A 22,556-nucleotide genomic window follows, 5' to 3' on the forward strand; every position below is an offset into this window, starting at 1 on the left:
CAGAGACAGTTAAGTTGTCCCCATTTTGGCCTTCTGTGGGCGGAGCCAAACACCTGTAAATTGCAGGTGGATCTGAGCCAAGCTTGGAAGAAGGAAATGGAGACAGTGAGCAGACAGATGAGGATGGAGAGCTGGACACAAAGGCCAAAGACCAGTCCCTCAACAGCAAAGTAAGTCCTGCCCAGGCACTGTCTGTCTCCATAAATTCCATAGGTCTCCTGCCCATCCTCATGCCTCTCCCAGACATGCCATACCTCAGGCATCTGCATTTCTCCCTTGCTCCCACCCCATACCCACCTGAAAACTTCTGTGTCCTCAGTGGCTCCTCATCCCTGACCATGGGGTTCCCTCCTCCCTAAGCCCCTCCCTCTTGAGCTCTTTCCTCCTCCCTAAGCCCCTCCCTCCTGAGCTCCTCTCTCCTCCATAAGACCCTCCCTCCTGAACTCCTCTCTCCTCCATAAGCCCCTCCCTCTTGAGCTCTTTCCTCCTCCCTAAGCCCCTCCCTCCTGAGCTCCTTGCTCCTCCATAAGCCCCTCCCTCCTGGTATCCTCCTTCCTCCCCAAGCCCTACCCTCCTGAGCTCCTCTCTCCTCCATAAGCTCCTCCCTCCTGAACTCTTCCCTCCCGAGCCCCTGGCTCCTAAGCATGGGAGCCCAGTGTTCACTTCCGAACTATAAAAAAAAAAAAAAAGGTACAGATGGACAAAACCCACTGCAAGGCCAATCGTGACTGACCGGCATTCTGGGACACCCAGGTGCTCTGACAGAGTGTACAGGAGGGCAGACCTGTGCCCAGATGGCTCAAGGGATATGCATGGAAGCCGCCCTTGCACCTTTCAGATTATAAGCCTTGTCTTTATAAGTGGTTGTTTCTCTTCTCATTCAATTATTTTGGGTGGTGGAGACAAGCCAGGCAGGGCCTTGGTTTGGGGACAGGATGACAATAAGAGTCAGAGAGAGGGAAGTAAGCTGGAGAATGGGAGCTGGGCCTTGAACCCTTTGAAGGTGACAGGGCTGTGGAATCAGATCTGAGAAAGGCCCCAGGCACACAGCCATCTTCTGCACAGGATCCAACTCACACCATTTGCTGAGCCCACAGCATGCAACCCAGCCAATGTCTAGACCATTCTACAATAAAACACGCATTTAAAGGATCAGAGTAATTGTACTGAGGGGTGGGGTTTATAAAGTAATAATCATACATCTAAAGAAAATGGAGTGGTGACCTACCTCCACCCCTCAGTCAGTGAGTACAGATACCTAAAGTCCCAGGATGCCTTCTGTCTGGGGTACCTTTAGCCCTGCAGCAGCTCCCACCCTAGACAGACTTAGCAGGCCAAGAACTCATTTTCCTTAGAGCACAGCTAGGTCCCTGGGTACAACATTACTTCTGATGAGGTAGAGACCACACAGCCACCTCAGAGCTCCTTTAGGTCAGTTTCTAGCTAGAGGTGAGTGTCCCCAGGGATGGCTGCCTACTGTCTGGAGGCTGAGTGTGGGGCTGGGGTCTGATCAGTCTTGTTTACCTTATACCCAAGAAGAAAAAACGCCTGCTCTCCTTCCGGGACGTGGACTTTGAAGAAGACTCAGACCACTCGATACAGCCTTGCAGCCACACCCTGGGCCTGTCCTCAGTCCCTGAGTCTGCCCAGAGCCTGCAGGTCAGTGCACTCTGGTGTCTGCCCATCCCCCTCACCCCTCTTAGGAACCTGAGTTGAGAGGGAAGTGCTTGGGCCCTAGTTGGAGTTGCACTTGGGGCCGGCCGCAGTGTCATATAGACAGGTGGTCACATCAGACTCTCAAGGTGAGGGGACTATTGGGGACAGGCCGTGGGATCATAGGGTTCAAAAGCTTCACATCTTCCCAGGAACAGCTTCTCAGGTTACTGAGCAGAACACTTGGAAAGATTGGGGCAGACAGGAATGTAAGGCGGGGCAGGTGAGTCTGGAACCTGGAAAGTGGTCGGTCAATGCTCAGCCTAGAAATAAGGACTCGGGAGGGCAGAATGGACAGTGGCATCCACCAAGGAGTCAGTCGGGACCCAGCACTGAGCTATGCCTGGACCTTACCTGGGCCTCATGCACTTCATAGGCTAGTCTCATACATGAACACGCCCCTTTTACTGCACACTACTTGCTAACCACGTGACCTTGGTCCTTAGAATTCTTTGAAACCTTATCCCCTCATTTCTGCCCTTCGGGGTTGATTTTAAGAGGAGAGTCCATGCCCAGCACGCGGAGGCACTCTGATAGGCCATGGCACGTTGTTTTGTTGTGAACCCTCCAGTAGCTCTTGGGCTCAAACATTACTGGATTCAGCTGGGCCAGAGAAGTCAGCCCCTAAGGAGCCTTGGACCATAGGCCCTGTCCCTACAACTCTCCCCCTCCCCTAGAAACAATGCCACTCCACCAGCCAAGACCAGACTGTGGAGATGCTGGGATAGTAGCCTCTGGGAACCCTGAACATCAAGATCCCTTGGGGATGACAGCACCACGCAGACCCCCTCAGCCCAAGGGCAGGCTGCTCAGAAAACCTCACCTCCACCCTTTGACCTCTGACCGTCAAGGATTGCTAAAGTAGACACAGTTACCATGTCCTCTCTCCCAAGAAGTAAAAATCTTCATGGGAGTGTTTTTGAGGCTTTAGCCTGAGTAAACCTGGGTCCCTAGCTGTTCAGAAATATTTCTGTCTCCTGTATCATGCCTGGGCACAGTGTCCCAGGGAACCCCAGTGTCCCAGACATGAAGCAGAAGGGTGTTAAGCGTTCTTGGCAGTGTTTGAAAACAGATGACTAGCACAGTACCAGACCACACGGCCATCTAGTGTTCAGCTAGTGGAGCAGCCAAAAATGACAGCCTATGTCCTCAGTCCCTCTCAGGTGAGCCCTACTCTGAGGACACCACCTCTCTGGAGCCCGAGGGCATGGAGGAGACTGGTGCAGGGGCTTCAGGGTGTTACCCCAGTCCTGAGGAGCAGCCATACAGCCCTTTACCCTCTGGAGAGGATGCTCACACTGAACTGCACTCGCCTGCAACATCCTGCAAGAGTACCTTTGGGACCACAGCTATGCCTGGTAGGTACTCCAGCCTGCCTCTTTCAGAGATATGGGGAGGAGCATTGATGGGGGGAGGCGTGCCTAAGAAGCAAGCCTTTCCCCCAGTTTACATAGACTGATTAATTCTTTTAATGTAATTGTCCTTCAGGAAACCCCATAGACCCTTTCCTCCCTGGGATCAGTGCTTCTCTCCGATACCTAGAACTATCAGGAAAGGGGTTAAGCTATCCCTAGCCCACTGCTGCTGGTATAGGGTAGAGAACTGTCAATTTCCCTCAGAACGTCTACAGTACCACCAAGTCCAAAAAGCTCCACTGGAAGATCAGTAGAGCCGGTCCCACCTAGGGGCCTGTAGCTACTCATCAGGAGACAAGGAGGAGCAAGAGAAGGAAACTGGTTCCATTAGATTTTATCAGAAATGTCAGCTTCCAAGCGGAATCCCCAAGCCTATGCCCCAAAGAGCTGAGTCCTGGGTTCAACAGTTAAGTTAGGCACAGATCAGAGTAAATGAGGCCACACATGGGCAGCTGCTTCAGGAAGATCTGACTGCTCCCTGGAGGTCTTTAGAGACTGTAACCTCATGTTCCTTCCAGTGATTAGGGTCTTGGGGACTTTGGATAGAAGTGGGCTTCTGCTTGTTCCCCAAACTATGAGTAAATAAGTTGACCCGGTGATACTACTTTATATTCCCTCCCACGATGCTATGACCCTGGAGCACGTGGAAGAGCCAAGCCAGGAGCTAGAGACCTAGCAATGCCAAGCCAAGGCCCTTACATTTGGGAAGTTTCAAGATTAGAACTTAGGCTTCTGCAGCCAGTGATTCTCACGCACGAGTTTTCACACAACATTTCCTAGATAGGGAGTGGGGGCAAGAGGGTTGTTATGACAGTGACAGTAAAGTAAGGAGTGTCAAGAGTGTGGCCAGGTCTTCTCTTGATGGAGCAGGGATGTGACACTAGGGTGTCACCATGTCATAATGGCTTCTCTGTCTCTCATCATCCTTGTTAGGACAAGCAGCTAACCCCAACCTTGTAGGGACTAAATGAGCTGGTCACATCTGCTGACAAATGTGACCAACTCAACATCTTAAAGCAACATACAGCTCACAGGGAGTCAGAGTATGGGCTGGGTTCGGAGTGTCTTTGGCAGAGGGTCTCCCAGGCTGTGTTGGAAGGGGTGCAATGTTACTCAGGCAGTTTCTGGGCAGGATTCATAATGCAGGATGGGACCTGTTGCGCATCAGACACAGGGCATGGCGTGGGCTCTGAACTTTCTGGAGGGAGAAGGCGTCACTGCATACGTCCTTCCTGGTCTCTCTGTTGTTGCGTGAGGTATCATTTGGGCCAAGCAAAGGTGGTGGATAATTATTGGTGAGGACACAATATGAGGGGTCACCTGCCCCTAGGACTCAGGATTGTTATTCAAGCCACTCTGCAGGGGACTCTCACCCACAAAACTCTGTGAATGAGAAACAACCCTCAGTGGCCACACAGGTGTGTGTGGAAAGGGTTTGAAAAGCTTCTTCCTCCGTTGGTGGAAATGCCATTCCAGGGCCCCATGGCTATGGCTAACTTTGCTTCCCCGGGGCAAACATGTTCCTGGGCTCTTGACTCTTGACTCCAATTCAAACCCTATCTTTCTCCAAAGGGATAGATGATAACAAGGGCAAACAGCTGCCCTCACAGTACCTGGCTGATGTGGACACCTCTGATGAAGACAGCATCCCGGGCCCCAGGGCAGCCTCCCAGCACACCAAGCGGAGGGCACGGACTGTGCCTGAGACTCAGGTAACGAGGCTTGGGAGAATTCTATCTTTGTGCTTCTCTGGATCTCTCTCTCTCTCTCTCTCTCTCTCTCTCTCTCTCTCTCTCTCTCTTTCAGTTTAGAAACATTAAAACTTTTAGCACTTTTAGACATAAAATTGCCTATAGCATAGGCATATGTCAATATATATATACATACATATGTATATATATGTATATGCTTTATTGGAGTGAATCTGTATAACATAAAGTTAACTACTTAAGCATGGCAGTTCCTCAAAATGTTAATGGGGAGAATAAAGGAAAGAACTGTGGTTGTGGCTAATCAGATGGCTTGAGAGACGACTGTCGAAGGAACTCAGGCTCAAAGCTGGCTAAGACTCCATATCCAGAATCTGTCTCTAAGACTAAAGTTAAAATATAGTAACCACCTGGTTCTTCTGTGACAATACACAGAATTATAATTAACTTTGATTGAAGGCAGAGCTTCCCAAGAGACAAACTTACGAACTGTATAGTCAGAGATGAACCGCGTGTGCTCTGTCTTTAAAACAAGAGATAGATTTCCAAAATTTTTAATTAGTTAACTAATAAAGCAATTAAAAGACAGACAGAGGAGAGAGAGAGAGAGACAGAGACAGAGACAGAGAGACAGAGAGACAGAGAGACAGAGAGACAGAGAGAGAGAAGAGAGAGAGATTTCCATGTTCAAACAAGGTTTGGGCCACACTCAGCTGGCTCCTGCCTGCAGAGGATGGTGACATTTGTATTGGAAAGGGATTGATGCAGAGTTCGGAGCCTGGACTTAATTAACCTTCTATGATGGTTTACACACATATGAAATGGATAGAGAAGTTCTGAAGTGAGAGGGTGGGAAAAATCCCACACTAGGCCTCAAGCATGCTGGGTGAGCTCTTGAAAACTGAGCCATACATAGCCCCAGCCAGACAGGCTCTCCCTGTGTATGTCAGTCTGGTCTGAAGCTTGCCATCCTCCCACCTCAGCCTCCCAAGTGTGTGTGGCAGGGGACACAATGTCCCTTCAGTACCCGGGTCTTTTATTTTGCACAGGGAAAATGAGGTTACTTATCTTCCTCTTGTGTTTGCCTCCATTTTGGCAAGCATGGGGGACTCCAGCCTTCCTTGAAACTGTGGTCCCTCAGGAGACCCTTTGTGCTATGAGTTTGTCTGCAAAGGACCAGAGGCTCCAGGTTCCAGGCGACACCAGACAGAAGCTGGAGTTGACTGTGTTCCTTGTGCGTCTCACTGGCCTGGTGGTCCTCACTTCTCCACGGGACCTAGCTGTAGCCAGGGCCTCATCAGAAAGCCACACCGAACCCTAAGCCAACAGCCCAGTCTATTATTTTGATGGTCCCTCCCAGCCTCTGCCTTCCTCTTTGGCCCCACTTTCCCAGGCTCCTTAGCGGCTTCCCTTCTTGTTCCCTCCATGTGGGGCTCACAATGACAGTAATGTCACTGGGTAGGCAATGGCTTTTCCTCTCTCTGAGCCCCCACCTGTACCTCATGGGCGAGTAGACAAAGCGACGTGCTGAGCAACCTACTAAGAATATTGATCAGTGCCGCCACAACCAACAGCAAGTGGGCCAGGCCGTATGAACCCCGAGTCACGGCTGTCCATAGAGGGCAAGCATGGGCAGAGGGCTCAGAGACACCCGTGTTGACATTTCCAGTGCGCCCGCCCGTCTTCCTTCACTCTAAGTTCTCAGTGCTGTGGTAATTACCCACCAACAATGGCAGCTTCCCGCCCCTGTGAGTGTCATTTCCCTCTCATGAGGCCAGGCGAGCGGTAAATGAGATAATGTAATACAGAGAGGCCACCTGCAAGGAGGCTGAGCAAAGAGGAATTGATTTTCCTGGCTCCGTCTGGGAGCTAATAGACTGGCTGACTCAAGAGTCTGGTGACTCAAAGAATCGGAAAGTTGCGCTTTGGGTCACAAGTGACCCAGGGCTCTTGCTACCTAATGACTTTGGTCACTGTGTCCTGCTTAATGCACATCTTCCTGTGCATTAAGTGACCAGGAGGCGCCTGGTGACAGGCACGGCCAGTGCTTTCTGTCACCTCATCTGGCCCGGTTTCTCACCTCTCCTACGCAGTCCTCTCACCCCCACTGACCTCCTCTCTTGATTCCAGTATCCTTGGTGTCAGAAAGAGGTTGTTTCACAGGTAACTTCCGGGGTCGTGTCATAGGTAATGGCCTTAGCTGGACTTGGGGTTTCAGAGGAGGAAGACACTTGTGGTAGGGGTTGTGGTGAGGCCGTCCACTATAACCCAAAGACCACTCCTCTCCCTCTGCCACAGATCTCGGAGTTGAACAAGCGAATGTCAGCTGTGGAGCATCTGCTGGTCCACCTGGAAAATGTGGTTCTGCCTCCCTCAGACCAGGTAATCCCCCGGGCTAAGCAAGATCAGCCCCACAGCCTTCCATTTAGGGAGGCTGAAGTCCTAAGTATAGCTTCAAGGGAAGAGTCTCAGAGATCTTGCAGCTGGTTCATGCACAGTGCTCCATGGATGGGTGGATGAGGTCTCCTGCATAGCCCATCCACATAAAGCCCTCCGTGGCCAATAACAAGGTGATACAGTATGGTCGATTATGGGCAGATGTCACATAAACTGCTGTGAGATGATACTCAGACACATGTAGACATCATGGGTGCTGAAACTGGACCAGCGTCCCCAGCCTGCACTGCCTCACTGAAGAAATTCCTGATTCTCGAACCTCTTCCTCATCCCTAAGTCAAGCGCAGCCCAGGACAAATGACAGCAGCTAGCCGCTAGTTGTCACATCGTTCTTGATAGTTCCTTTCCAGCCCTTTATGATCCAACTTCATTCCAAGTCATAACACCACTTACAGGTTCTGTGGCCCAAGTACATCATGTTAGAGAATGGCTTCAGGCATCCAAGAAATGGCGACTGTCTGGTGTCCAAAGCCCACCTAAGAAATGTATGCGTACTACAGGCCAAAGCAAATAGCTATTCTGTGTCCTTCAAAAATCTCATCTAAGGCAGAGAGATGGGCTTCCATGTAGCCTGCCTCCCTTGATTGGAACTCAAGAAGACTGGTCATGAATCATGGTACCACTGAGTCATCACACGCTGCTGTCTTCTTTCCTACAGCAGCAACATTCTGCCACTTGCTGCTGGCCTGCAAGGGATTAGTCCCTGTTGCAAAAGTGTCATGAGTATATGATATGACACCTCAACCTTGTCCCTGGACTCATAATAACTGGAAAATGGGAGGGTCCTTGTTGCTAGGCGAGTCCAGGACAGACACTGAAGCCCCACAGGAACATAGTTTCTAGGTAGAGCTGAAATAACACTGCTGCGTCTCACCTCAGTCTCACAAAGGGAGAATTCAGAGAAACAGAGACCCTTGTCCTCAGACCCCTGAGCCCAGCCAAACACCCAGTGACACAAACATAGGACTGGAGCTTGGACACAAATGGAAGGGGTTGTGGGCTCAGGGGAGTAGGGGTGGTGGAGGAGGATAGGCCCTCTGCTTCTGAACACTTTTCCCAGAGAAAGCTCAATGTCTTGTTCAAAGCCTGTGGTCTGATGGGCCACCCATAACAAGAAAGATGTTCTGTCCAATGCTACAAGCTGGGTCAACTTGGAGGAATTAGACTGAGTGAAAGCAGTTGCCCACAGAGAGCACAGACCATCTGATGCTACTCATATAAGGAGCCCAGGAAGGGCAGATTCACTGAGACAGAAAGGGGAGGGATAGATAGATGTGGAGGACTAGAGGGAAGATAGGGAGTGAGTGTTCAATGGGGATGGAGTCTCGGTATAGCGAGAAGGAAGGTTCCATGGGAGAGGGTAGTGCTACATACATAAGAAACTGAGCTGCACGTCTTAAAACGGTGAAGATGATAAATCTTACATCCACGTGAACATTTTTGAGAATGGGGAAGCAGGACAAAGGGTGGGTCTTAAATGGGCACCAGAGCTGGAGTCCTCTCAGGCTGGCTCACCTCCCAAGGCTGCCTCTAAGCCCTACCTGGCCCTGTCAGGAACCAGCTGTGGAGACACACCCCAGTGCTGACACAGAGGAGGAGACACTCAGGAGGAGGCTGGAGGAGCTGACCAGTAACGTCAGTGGTTCTGAAATCTCATCAGAAGATGAGACCAAGCCAGATGCCCCCTTCCGTGGAGTGTCCCCAAAGGTGAGACCTCCCTTACGGTCCCACACAAAGCATGGGGCAAGAGGGACAATCCAAAGGAAGCCATCTGCCCTTGCAGTGAGAGCAGCTAATTAGCTGCAGGCTTTGGGGATGGGGCTTGGGAAGACCACACAGGTAAAGAGGTTGGAGACCAGTCACAGGAACTCAGCAGTGCAGCAGCAGCCTGTGCTCTCCTTCATTGATGACCGGTGGCACCCTTCTTGTCCCTAGGTGTGCACAGACACAGGGCACATGGAGGCACAGGAAAGGAGCCCTCGGAGCCCCGGGAACCCTGCTCAACCTACAAAAAGCACGGATGAGGAGCTCTCTGAGATGGAGGATAGAGTGGCCATGACAGCCTCGGAAGTTCAGCAAGCTGAAAGTGAGGTAGCTCACCCCACCCCTGTGGAGTTTCCCCCATGTTCTGACAATGGGACCCAGTCAGCAGCCTGACAACCCTTCAGCCCACCTTCAGGCTCACTGGCCTCCCTGGTAGCGAGGAGAGGAGCAGAGTGCAAGTTTGGGGGTTCTTCCCACCTCTCCACTCCCCTGCTCAACCTGGGGAGAGCCGGCAAGCTTCTCAGCCATGAGAAAGGCATGCATTGTCATCATTCCCATCCCATGAGTGGAGCCTAGACACCAGCTGAGAGGTTAGGATAGCAGGGTCCATGACTGGACTCGGCAGAGGGTCCTCAGGAGCCTGAGCAATGACTGCAGGGTTTGGGGAAGAGATAAATCAACAGTGTGCAGGCCCCGGGCAAGCCGGCATGTTCAGGCCCTCCAGGGACAGATGGAGTGTCTTCTCCAGAGACAACTGCAGTATCTTCTCCCTGGAGTCCTGGAAAGAGAAGAGGTCTGAACCTAGGCTATGGCCTTTTCTTCAAGAGTTCCCTTCTGACATGTGGCTGACATGTGTAGTCACACGGGCAACAGCTGTGAAGACCTCAGCACAAGAGCTTGACTCTGGAGCTTAGATCCTTTGTGGGAGGAAATATACCACCACCACAACAACAAAATGAGTCTCTTCCCACAACGAAACATGAAAAGAAACAAAGTTTCTTGATCCAGTGAGGAGGACAATATGGCGGTTTATCCCACAGAGCGCCCAGGGAGGGCTACTTAGAGACGGTGGTGGGAGGGACACTGTTAAGAGAAACTGACACTGAAGCTCTATGGCAGTGTTTGTCACCTTCCTAATGCTGTGACCCTTTAACACAGTTCCTGATGTTGTGGTGACCCCCCCAGCCACAAAATGTTCTCATTGCTACTTCATAGCTGTAATGTTGCTACTGTTATGAACTGTAATGTAAATATCAATGTTTTCCCATGATCTTAGATCCTCAACCTGTGAGTCCTGACCTCAAAGGGTTGCCTTAGGGGATGGAAGTCCAGGCAGAGAGAACAGACCATAGAAAGGCACTGGGGTAGTATCATGCTTAGTAAGTTCATGGATTGGCCGTGAGACCCCAAAATGCAAACAGAGTGATGGGAAAGTGAAGAAGAGGAAGGAGGTGGATGGAGAGCCCTAAGGAGCACAGAAAAGAAATGAGGGGAGTGACAGGTGATGTCATTCAGTGGTGCAGCATGTGCTTAGCGTGTACAAGGCTCCCGTTCAGCCCTAGTTCCATGATAAAATGAAACGGAGGAGGAAGCAGTTAACTTGGTTTCCGCATCTAGATGCTTCCTCTGGCTTCGGTGGGAAGAGTGGCCAAGGAGGTGAGGACAGGCCAAGGAAGGCTCTGGTAGTGGTAGGAGGAAGTGACCAGGTCAGGATCAATCTGAGCTGACCCCCACATACACATCGTCCTACATGTGGGAGTCAGCCTTTCAGCTGTGCCTCCAGAAAGTGCCCAGCACCCTGAGACATCCAGGGAGTCTCTGACAACCAGGGAGGAAGGCAGAGGGAACCCCAGGGCCAGGCTGTGGTTAGGATTCTGAGCTGGGGATCTTTATGATCTGAGATGGGACACTGGATGATGGCATCTGTCTGTCTACCTGTCTTCTGTCATCTTTCATCTGTCATCTCTCTTTCCTAGGTCTCAGACATTGAGTCCAGAATTGCAGCTCTGAGGGCAGCAGGACTCACAGTGAAGCCCTCGGGAAAGCCTCGGAGAAGGTCAGGCATCCCGGTGAGTTGGGTGGAGGAATGGAGCACCACATTTGTGAGCCCCAAGGACCTCCTTGGTAGCCTACAGTGGCCCCCTCAAGAGCTCCCAGGAACACAGAAAGGGAAAGTCCTGATTTTCTTGATACCGCTAATCATGTTTGCCACAGCCAGTTGGTGAGCTGGACTCCTGTGGGAGCTTTTAAATCATCTGTTACTTATTCATTAATAATATTATGACTATTAATAATTAATAATAAGGGGTTGGGGATTTAGCTCAGTGGTAGAGCACTTACCTAGCAAGCGCAAGGCCCTGGGTTTGGTCCCCAGCTCCGAAAAAAAAGAGAAAAAAAAAAAGAAAAAAAAATTAATAATAAACTCCTTATAGGCTGAGAAGATAGGAAATCTATAAAGTGCCTGACACACAGGTATAATGGCATGCGTTCAATCCCCAGAATTTGCAAGAACAAGAAGAAAATAAAAGCCAGGGACAGTAGTACTGGTGCACACTATAATCCCAACACTGAGGAAACAGAGACAGGAAGAACTCTGGGGCTCCTTGGCCAGCCCCCCTCATCAACATGGAGAGTTACAGCACAGTAAGAGACCCTACGTCTGTCAATAAGTTAGTTAGTGTTAGTTAATTAGTTAGTTAGTTAGTTATAGTTAGTTGGTTATAGTTAGTTAGTTATAGTTAGTTAGTTAGTTATAGTTAGTTAGTTATACTTATAGTTAGTTAGTTAGTTAGTTAGTTAGTTAGTTAGTTAGTTAGCTAGTTAGTTAGCTAGCTAGTTAAATGTTAGGTCGCATCTGAGACGTGACACCCAAGGTTGCTCTCTGTCCTATACACATAGTGCACGCGTGCCCATCATAAATAAAGCTCCGTATGTGGAACCGCAGGCCTGGTAGGCAAACCTCGCCTGGTGACTGAGGACTTGACACATTGGCATTTTGAAATGGGCGTGGCTAGAATAAACTGAAGGACAGGCTTGTGCCACTGGACCTGTCCTTACAGTGGTGACCAGAACCCAGCATCCATCCCCAAGGCCAGTCAGAGGTTTCTGAAAGTGATGCTGAGGGTATCGGGGTAGAAGAGTGAAGAATGATTTGTGAGGTCCCTAGGTAGGACCTATCTAGGTAGGTAGGATTAGTGGTTAACTCCTTACTGTCTGGTCAATGTGGTGTTTCAGATTAAAAATATAAAACTGACTTACGCATGTAAGTATACCCTGTGTGACCTCAAGTCCATACTATGGCAGAAACTGCTTGTTGGTACCTGAAGTGGAAAGTCTGTTTTAATTTGCTGAGTCCATAGCCTTGCCTAGAACCACAGGTTGCAGTTTGAGAGGTGGGGGACATGCTCTGTCCCAACTTGACCAGTATCTACAGAGATCACTGTCCTGGATCCTCCCAGCCCTGCTTGACTCCCACTCTGGGTGTCATGGTTCATTCAACAAGGTGGTGATAATTTCTTCCTTGGTCTCCAGATCTTTCTTCCCCGGATTACTGAGAAACTTGACAGGATCCCAAAGACTCCACCTGCAGACCCTGAGAACCAAGCCAAGGTGCCCAAGGTATGTTCCACCACCACCTTCAAGGCAACTCTCATAGAACAGCGGGTGCTGAGAGATGGTGGGGAGAGTGACCGGACAGCCACAGAGGTGGGGCAGGGCAGCTCCTAATGGGGAAACCCCAGAGATCCCAGCAAGGTGCAGACACAGGGACAGGTGGAAGGAACTTCTGTCAAGCACACTCAGGCTCCTTGGCTCAGTTCTTAAACCAGCTCTGGGGGCTGGAGAGACAGCTCAGAAGTTAAGAGCACTGTTTGCTCTTCCAGAGGTCCTGAGTTCAATTCCCAGTAACCACATGGTGGCTCACGACCATCTGTAATGGGATCTGATTCCCTCTTCTGGGCTGCAGGCATACATGCAGGGAGAAAGCTGTATGATGTATTATACATACAACATACATACATACATACATACGGAAAAAATAAAGCAGCTCTGAGGACAGGAATGTAACACCCCACTTACTTACTCGGGGATAACATAGGTGGGGCTTTTACTCTTCCATAGGTAAAGGGTCAGTAAGGGTCTTGCTAGAGCCACATGTGTTCCCAGATACTTTCCCACCCGCCTTAGGCATCAGCCTGCCCTCTGACCTGTTGCTGGTTGTTAGGGGTGAAAACACAGAGGAGCCAAGTGGTGTTTGGGAACAGCATTGGGAAAATGGCCAAGGATGAGGTCAGCACACGGAAGACTGGGTGTGAGTGAAGGAGGCCTGGGAGGAAGGTCCACGTGTCTAAGGGGTGTTAGGAACAGGACTGGGGAGCTGTTCCCAGGCCTGCTCCAGGCCCTGCCAACCCTGGCCCAGGTACCCACTAAGCCACAGGGCAAGTCCAGCCATCAGTTTATGGGTCCCAAGTGCTGTTTTCTGTCCACGCTTCACCTGTGTTACAGAACCCAGTTGGGTGGACAGTGACATCTTGTAATAGTGACACAAGAACTGAGGCTCAGAGAGTCAGTGTCTGGCCAAAGTCAAATGTATGAAAATAACGGCAGGGTCCTGACTGGGCCCTGGGTCCTGATATCCGGAGGATCCCCCCAAGTCCTCCAAAGCCCCGCCTCCAAGCTCTACCTGCAGAAACTGCTGCCGGACACACGGAGAATCCCAGACACTGGGAAAGATTTCTGTGGTAATTGGGCCGTTCGGACTCTCCACTCCTGCAAAGGGCAAACAGAGAATGAATTTCTTCCTGTGTTGAAGAGAGGTGTTTGCTCGGAAAGGAGGGAGGAGGTAGTGGCTAACAACAATGGTAGGGAGGAGCTCGATTTACAGCCGCAAGTCGGTGTCACCAAGGGTGAGTTCAGAGCGTGCAGTAGCGATGGGCAGCACTGTAATTTGAACCCACCACTCTTCCCATCCGCTGCTGGAAGCAGCAGTTCCCTGGCGTCTCGTCTTAGTAGGGTCTGGTCATAATTCACAGACAGTGTGCATCCCTGTATCTTAGCAGAGAACAGGAAACGGGTGACCTGGGTAACTAAAGTCCCAGATTAGTTCAAATTACATGGCAGGAATATCCAGAGATGTTCTCTTCCTCCTAGGCGACGGCTGTGCCCTGTCTCATGAGGAGGAAGTATTCTCCCAGCAGCCAAGGTAAGAGCCATTCGCTCCCCCTCCTGCTTCGCTGTAGCTGAGAAATGTGCTCGGGGGAGGAACACAGCCGGCCAGGCCCTGTACACTCCTCCTAAACCGTGGGACCCACCCTAGGCTCTGTCTCTGAAGAGCACCCAGAAGGCCCACGCACGGTGTTCAGGGTGGCTTTGAGCAAGTGCAGGCAGTGCTGGTGGTGCTAATGTCCCCATGGTTCCAGCATAAAGGGTCCCTATAGAAAGCACAGAATATCTGGCCATCAGAAAACCTTGAAGTCGCTCTGGTGACAAGGACGTCAGCTTTGCCCTGGGCACGTGGATATGCACTAGTTACTTTTTCTGTCACTATGAAAGTTCCCTTTGAGAAACTCAAAGGAAAAAGATTAATTCTGGCTGACAGTTTAGGCAGTCAAGTTTGTGTGCCCCCCTCACACTTGGGTAGCATACCAGGGTAGTAGGAGTGTGCGATGGAAAAAGAGTCCTTACCTCCTGCCAGACGGGAAGCAGAGAGCAGGAAGACTCCTCTTTGTGTCCACTGAGGTCTTAGCACACATTAGGTTCACTGGAAGGAGAAGGATGATACCCCAGCTCCTCAGACAAGTTTACAGGAACCCTCAGGGTCAGGGTTAACTTAGAGAGGGGATGCCAAGGAATGGCTGTTGAAATTTGGGGGCTTCTGGAACAAGAAGACAGAGGTGAGCCTGAGTCCTCTTTGTGTCTGGCTTCAAGGACAGACTGATACCCATCAAGAAGCCACTCACATTCAACCCAAAGCCAGAGTGTCTCTCTGCCAGGCCATTGTGGGCCTAGGGGTTTCTTTCTGGTTCTATACTACCACCATCTCAGTGCCCTCATGAAGCCAACGTGGTTTCATCACTAGGTCTAGCAGGGTCAGCATGGCACCCTAGCGGGTCCACAAGGCTGTCTATAGGCCTGCAAAGTGAGCTGCATCCTCCCCACTCAGTGCTGTGATCCCTGGGACAACTCTATCAGGTGGAATTCCCTCCTGGGAATGGAATAACATCATAGTCATGTGTCCATAAGTCAGCTCTCAAAAAGCAAGGGAAGGGGAGGGGAAAGTAAGGGAGGGGAGGGGAGGGAAGTGGGAGGAGAGCAGCGTCAGGCCTGATTGGAGCACATCACTGAATATGGGTCTGGAAAGATAGCCAGCACTCTGGAACACTGTAGGCCAACCCCACTTCCCTCCAGCTCTAGAGATTCCTACTGGAACCATGCAGGTGTAGGCTTTTGTCCAACCCCTGCATCTAAACACAAACGGTTGATTAAGGATGGTGGCCAAGGCCCCCAACTCTGCAGCCACAAGCCTAAGAGACTTCTGCCCTGAGGATCAGAGTGCCAGCACCTCAGGCCCATTGTCCTGTCACAAAATTACATGACACAAGATACATATGCTCCTGACCCCAGTATCCTAAGCCCCCTGTTATTCTTCCAGGGCCACAGAGAAGAAGACAAACTCTACTTCCAGTGACCTAAAAGCTTTGGCCCTGCCGCCTATTCACGGACCCCATCTCTTTCCTGCTGGTCCCACCTCCTGAACACTAGCCCCACCCCTTTTCTTGGTCTCACCCTTTCCTACTGGCCCCGCCTCCTGAACACTAGCCCCACCCCCTTTTTTGGTCTCACCCTTTCCTACTGGCCCTGCCTCCTGAACACTAGCCCCACCCCTTTTTTGGTCTCACCCTTTCCTACTGGCCCCGCCTCCTGAACACTACTAGCCCCACCCCTTTTTTTGGTCTCACCCTTTCCTACTGGCCCCGCCTCCTTTCTCAGTGGCTCCACCTCTTAAAAAAAAAAAAAAGAGGTAGAAGCTTTCTGAACTCCTTTTCTACACCATCACTGAGTGCTTCTTGCAACGTGTGCCGCAGTGTGAAACCTCGACAAAGACATGCCCACATCTATGACGCTGTCTAATGTCTGAGATAGACAAGAACTCGTTTGGCTAGGTCTTTGGTTCATTGTCTCCCCTCTACTTTCCCAAAGGCATTGACGGTGGTTCTTTTGATCGGAAATCAGTGTACCGTGGCTCGCTGACACAGAGGAACCCTAATGGGAGGAAAGGGACAGCCAGACACATCTTCGCGGTAATGTTTCCTCTCTTTCTCTATGCCCTGTCAACTTCACATTTTGATATTGAGTCAAAAGCAAAAGAGATTGGAGGGGGGGGGTTGGGATGGAGATGGTGGTCATCAATCTGCAAAAAGAGAATTGAAAACATTTCTTAAATGTGCGTGCTCCCAGAGCGAGCACATATACAAAAAAATGGGGGGAGTACAATCTCACTAAGCACAAAAGGGGCAGGCTCAGCTCTGAACAGGAGCCAACCAAGGTGCTATAAGGCTGAACCCTCAGACCAGACAGGGCCACTAGATACAGAGGGTAGACCCTGAAGACCTCATTTGACCTTTGAGGCCCTCAAGTTCAGCAACATGAGCATTAAACACAAGGACAAGTGTGAACTACCTCACGCCTCTGCCTGAGCCACGGGCATGCCCAGTGGTTCTACTCAGACACGACACGGTGACATCTCAGGAGGCAAGACTATGGCCTTCATTCTGGAGGTGCACACGGTGTTGGTGACAAGTACCCTTGGTCAAGGCCCAAACACATTTTATGTTGCTGTCATTTCATTTCTGGGGGTGGGAGCGGAAAGGTGGGAATATCTGTGAGGAGGACAAGGAACAGTGAGGAGTCATAGAAGTCAGATACAGACTTTAAAAGGTGTGTATCTATGTGACTGCGTGTGTGCGTGTGTGTGTGTGTGTGTGTGTGTGTGCGCGCACACGTGCCAGCATGTGCCATGTATGTAGGCACCAGTAGAGAAGACCATTAGATCCCCTGGAGCTGGGGCTACACCCGGTGAGCCACCTGGATGTGGGTGTTGAAAGCCACACTGGGCCTTCTTGAAGAGCTGGAAGCACTCTTAACCACTGAGCCATCTCTCCATCCCCATGCTATAGTGAGAACATATCCCGTCCCAAGAGAATGTCTTTCATCCTTTTCAAAGGCATGTCCCCAGTGACCTACAGAGCTCCCACTAAATCCTGTCCCATCAAGGACAACCACCACACTGGGACCAAACTTCGTATATATAAACATTGGGGAACCCTACATCCAAGCCATGCAACCCTCTGTCCCCCATATGTCTCCCATCCCCATGTTACCAATTCGGCCCACTGTCTGTTTATCCCAGCTTACTTCCGGTTCCAAGGGTGAGCAGAGATCTGCCCAGCTCAATTCTTCAAACCTTGTCTGGGAAGACTAAGTTCCAGACGTATTCTTTTCTTTAAACGTTGCCTTGACCTGGAGGCATACCTTGGTGGCAGGCTGTCAGTTAAACATGCACAAGGCCCTGGAGTTCGTCACCCACACCATAGGGAAAGCAGTAGTTATCTTAGGATGGTCTTAATATTTCTTTAAAATGGATATCTGCTCTCTAGGATGAATATTAATGAATGCTTGGGAAAGGTGTTTCATTGGTTAGCATTGGGGGTAGCCTACGCCATTGTCCTCTGCTCTCAGCCCCTCACAACAGCGGTCTTCGTATAGGTCATGTGCCATCCTTGTAGCTCATGACAACACTGTCTCTCTGTATCTTGGATCCCAAATTGAACCTCCTCCAAGGATGGGTCTCGGTGTGTATCCAGCTCTTTGCTGTCACCTAGAATGTAATTCGTGCTCAGTGGGCGAATTTTAGCTGAATTCTGCCCCTAGTACTGGTCCTAATCATTTCCACATAGGTATCACATGTTGAAAGGGGTGCAGCCCTCAAGCCTCCAGCCAGCCCTTCCATGCCACTAAGGAGGTGAGTGCTTGGGCCTAAAGGCTCTGAGCCCTTTCCAGGAGACGCTGTATCTGGGTCCTGGGTGTCCTGGACCTCTGTGCCCTGGGGGCCTCTGCTCACACTGTTCCTCTGTATTCTATAAACTTATGTTCAGAATGGGATGAGTAAGATCATCTGAAGCATCTTCTAAATTCCCTTCCCCATCTTGGGCAGAGCTGCAGCCAAGAGCAGAAGCCACAGTGAGCTTCCACATGGGAGCTCAGTAAACCAGCCACACCCTGCAAGCTCATCTTCCTCAAGAGACACAAGGAAGTCAGTGCTCCCAAACTACCCTCTCAGGAATAGGCCCTACTGGGGGACCACACAAATCATGGCCTCTCATGGTCATGAACTCCGTGTTTCGAGGACGGCATCACAAAGTAGGGATGTAAGAACAGTGGAAAGATACTCCTGAGACTGGGGACCGTGCCTTTGCAGGAGATTGTATACCTACTACAGTAAGTGTTAGGGCTGTGACACCCTATACCCCATACTGAGGCCAGGAAGAGTCTACCCCACCCTCATAGCTGGAGGTGGCCACCCCTCCAGGAGAGCTGAGGACAATGAAGGGCATACCTGCTGAGGAGATCTTAACCATCTGTCGTCTTTCTTTCTTTCTTTTTTTTTTTTTTTGGAGCTGGGGACCGAACCCAGGGCCTTGCGCTTCCTAGGCAAGCGCTCTACCACTGAGCTAAATCCCCAACCCCATCTGTCATCTTTCAAATCAAGCTCCCTGCATTAATATATATATAATATATATATGGATTTTCAAATATTTCCCATTAACATACCTTAGAGGATGGAAACTCATATCTGAGAAAAATAAACTTACAAAGACGTTACACTTAAAAAATAAAATACAGAAACAAGAAAGCCAGGAATGATGGTGCACACCTTTCTTTAATCCCAGCATTCCAGAGGCAGAGGCTGGCAGATCTCTGTGAGTTCAAGGCCAGCCTGCTCTACCCAGTGAGTTCCAGGACAGCCAGGGTTCTATAGAAAGACCCTGTCTCAAAACACTAAACAAAACAAAAAAACAACCAAACAAGCTAGTGAAGAGAAAACACAAGCAACTGAGTTATGAGTGTACATATGAACCCCCCAGGGCCAGGGCCTTGCCTGTGTGCCTGTGTACTGTGTGTGCATTAACATAGCTGAGACTATATACATGCCCACGTCTTTCTTCATACATACCTATGTCTATGTGTGCACCCATGTGTCATGTACATGCTGGTGTGTGTGTCTGTGCATGCCCAAATGGGTCTCAGTGTGCATACCCATGTGCGTCTGTGTGCACAGCACGAAGTTCTCTATATATACATACCTATTTCTATAGGCACATGCTGGTGTGTATATCTGTGTGTGCTGACACATGTGCATGCACGTGTACATTACATATATAAGTCTACATCCCCACCTATATAAACACACACACACACTAGTATGTTTCTCTGTTATATCTGTATCTGTCACATAAGTGTGAGTATATTTGTTTCTTCTGTGTGAACACTTTGCACATGAACCCATGCGCACACCTAAACGAATGTGTGTGTTTGTGCTCGACAGAAACCCGTGATGGCCCAGCAGCCCTGAAGGAGAGGCTCATGGCACAGGACAGTACTACAAGCGCCCCACAGTTTCCTCCACGTGACCGTCATAGCCCCCTGGGCTCTGAGCCTCTTGATGCTCAGACCTGCTTGTAGTCATCATCCCAGTGAGAAGTAAGAACTCAGACTGTGGATCTCAAGCCTCCAGCTGTCACCAGGTCACCAGCCCAAGCCAGGGAACCTGCCAGCCTCTGACCCAGGAAATACAAACTATGTGACTTCCCCTCAGTTGATGTTCTCTGCCTGCTGAAGGACTCTCAGATTCCCTCTCACTGTGATTCTCTAACCCCATCATCAGCCTTGCCTAGCCACGCTCACAGCTGGGATGGGAAGAGCTGGTTCAGGGGAGGTCCTGAAGGTGCACACACTCCCGAGTGGGCAGGGGAGCGGGAGGCAGAATCGAGAGTGTCTGTGGGCATGATGGGACAGTGTGCAGTTCAGGTGGTGAATGAGGAGGGATGGATTCCTCCCCCACCCCACAGATCTTGTTCTTCAAATGTCCTTGTGTGTTACAGATGGGAGCAAATAACACTGTCCCCCACCCCAGCATTCCCATCACAATGACCACCACATTGAGACCAAGCCTCCAATACAGGCTTTTGGTGTACACTACATAGGGAGCTTGCTTTCTAGATAGCTCGTGCTTCAAATGCAGGTGTCTAACACACACAGATGACTGCTCTAGGATTTATCAAGAACTCAGATCTTCCAGAGTCAAGTGTGTCAGGGCCAGTTTTGCTGGTGTCTGCACGGTCTGCCTTCACAGCCACCCCACCGCTACAGGAGGGCTGTTTCCCACACCCAGGGCTGCCTCTTTCCTGTCAGCTTGTATCCTGCTCTGGGAGTCTAGAGAACACACGGGTCAGAGCCACATATATCCTAGTGTCTTCTGAGAATAAACTCCAGGAAGAAGTCTCTCATTCATTCATGTAGAGATGTGTATCTCTACATTTGTTTCCTATGTCCTCCTGGCAAAGTCCTGCGAAACAAGCTAATATGGGAAATGTGTCCTTCTGTGTTGCCTGTGCCCTGAACTACTAGTCACCTGACCCTACTTGCCCTTGGGGGTCGGAGGTGAGGTGGCACAGAGTCAATGACACAGACTCCAGGAGTAGGAGAGAAAAGCCACAGCAAGTTATCTGAACGCTGCTGTAACTTCCTTTAATATCCTCCACCTGCGCCCCATTGGTCCCAAGAAAGCATCGCTTCTAAACAGCAGTTCCTGATTGGCTGTCAGCAACCCTTGATCTCTCAGGCAGGTCTTCAGTTAGGTCCTCCTGCAGGAGAGACTTTTGTGACTTCCTGGGCCCCCAGTGTTCCTGCATTTCAAAGGACAAAAGTCCAATCAAGGGATCAGTGGAGTCTGCGGTTCTAAGGGGTGGTGCCTCTGCCTGCTTCTGGGGACTGCAGCCATCCCAGTGTAACTTGGCTTCAGGCAGCGTCACTGCAGTCTCTATACGTGCCATCATGTCACCTTGCCATGTACCTCTCTGAACAGCTGTCCTCTTGTCAGGGCAACATTTACTGCATGTAGGGCCACCTTTACCCTGTCCATACACTTGCCAAGGCCCCATCTCCATAAATGACTCCTGGGGCTCTCGATGGGTGTGAACTGGGGAGATACTGTCTGACCACTACAGAGCAGCATAAGAGTTCAAAGACCTCAAAACTTTGCGGTGCAACCCTCCCCCCAAACAGAAGGGTCTCGTGGCTCTGCTGAAAGCCCGAGGAAGACCAAGGGGTGGGCACTGGCCAGGGAGTCCTGTTAATAGGGCTCCCTTCACTGCAAGGAGCAGAAGCCCATTTAAGTAGGAGTGTTGGGAAAGGCACAATGTTTTCTCCTGCAGCCCAGGGACATAAGCAATCCACCTTCAGGGGTTCAGATGATAGGGGTGGGGACACCCTCACAGCCTATGCCTCCCTACATCACCCTGCTCTTTAGTTTGTCAGCTGTTCAGAATCACAGACAATGCCCCATGGTTGTGATCTCTTCAGCCGCAGCTCCGTGATTAGGTCACTCTGACAGCCACAGCTCTCTAACTCAGAACCCAGGGTGCAGTTACTTAAAGCCATGTGCTTCCTCCACACTGGTCACCTAGAACAGGCCTATGCCAAATGAGAACTGCCTTTGCTGTGCCCAAAGCTAGCTCCCCCGCCCTGAGATCTATGGCCCACTAATATGAAACAGGAAAGGCTCCCTGACCTCTGGTCAAACCCTCCATGTAACCCACTTCTCAGCCCTGAGGGACCTAGGCAGTGCCTGAAGCTGTGTGGGTCACACCTTGCCTGCACTTTGCCACCTGCCTTTGGAACATCCCCAACTATCCAAAACAGCCCTCAGGTCTGCAGACCCTTTGCCTGGTGTCATCAAATGTGCAGTAAGGAGACTAGGCTGAGACCAAGATCCTTGTGCTGCCTCCCACTCTGCCTGCTGGCTCCCACTTGGACCCTCAAAGGGACAATATGCCCATACTACACTTGGATAAAGCTACTTTGCCAAAAGGACTTGGGATTCGAGAGAGAGACAGAGAGAGAGAGACAGAGAGAGACAGAGAGACAGACAGAGAGAGGGAGGAGAGAGGGAGAAGGAGAGGGAGATAAAAATAGAGACAAACAGACAGACAGAGACAAATGGACAGATAGATGGACAGATAGACGGGCAGATAGACCTAGACCCACGATGATGTTCAGGATACCCACTCCAGCTCCCAAAGTCTCACAGCAGTCCCCATGGACCCTAGGACTGAGCAGACACATCCAGGGGAATTTCCCACAAGACAGGAGCATGTTCTACCAAGGCAGTTCTCACCAAGGTAGGAGACCAGGCTTTCACCATTGCTAATGCCCGAGCTAG

The 22,556-nt window shown here is 50.5% G+C and overlaps 1 protein-coding gene across 6 annotated transcripts in view; it reads left to right on the forward strand.

Moving 5' to 3' along the window:
- Mlph (melanophilin) overlaps positions 1-20,710 on the forward strand; it is a 36,003-nt gene extending 15,293 nt beyond the window's left edge. The window contains exons 5-16 of one of the 6 annotated variants that reach the window (XR_015628682.1): positions 67-170; positions 1,537-1,659; positions 2,867-3,071; positions 4,701-4,840; positions 7,136-7,219; positions 8,849-9,001; positions 9,230-9,380; positions 11,035-11,127; positions 12,590-12,676; positions 14,207-14,258; positions 16,256-16,356; positions 19,662-20,622. Coding sequence is in view for 4 of the 6 variants with exons in the window: in NM_001432140.1 (NP_001419069.1) it covers positions 67-170; positions 1,537-1,659; positions 2,867-3,071; positions 4,701-4,840; positions 7,136-7,219; positions 8,849-9,001; positions 9,230-9,385; positions 11,035-11,127; positions 12,590-12,676; positions 14,207-14,258; positions 16,256-16,356; positions 19,662-19,688 (1,325 nt within the window). In the remaining 2 variants the exon portion in view is untranslated. Of the gene's footprint in view, positions 1-66; positions 171-1,536; positions 1,660-2,866; positions 3,072-4,700; positions 4,841-7,135; positions 7,220-8,848; positions 9,002-9,229; positions 9,386-11,034; positions 11,128-12,589; positions 12,677-14,206; positions 14,259-16,255; positions 16,357-19,661 lie in introns of all 6 variants that reach the window. The other 5 variants (NM_001432140.1, NM_001012135.2, XR_015628683.1 and 2 more) reach the window with 5 other exon arrangements.
- The last annotated feature ends 1,846 nt before the right edge of the window (positions 20,711-22,556 follow it).

This window comes from Rattus norvegicus, chromosome 9 (assembly GCF_021556685.1).
Source record: "Rattus norvegicus strain SHRSP/BbbUtx chromosome 9, alternate assembly SHRSP_T2T, whole genome shotgun sequence".
In the NCBI taxonomy this organism is placed as follows: Eukaryota; Metazoa; Chordata; class Mammalia; order Rodentia; family Muridae; genus Rattus; species Rattus norvegicus.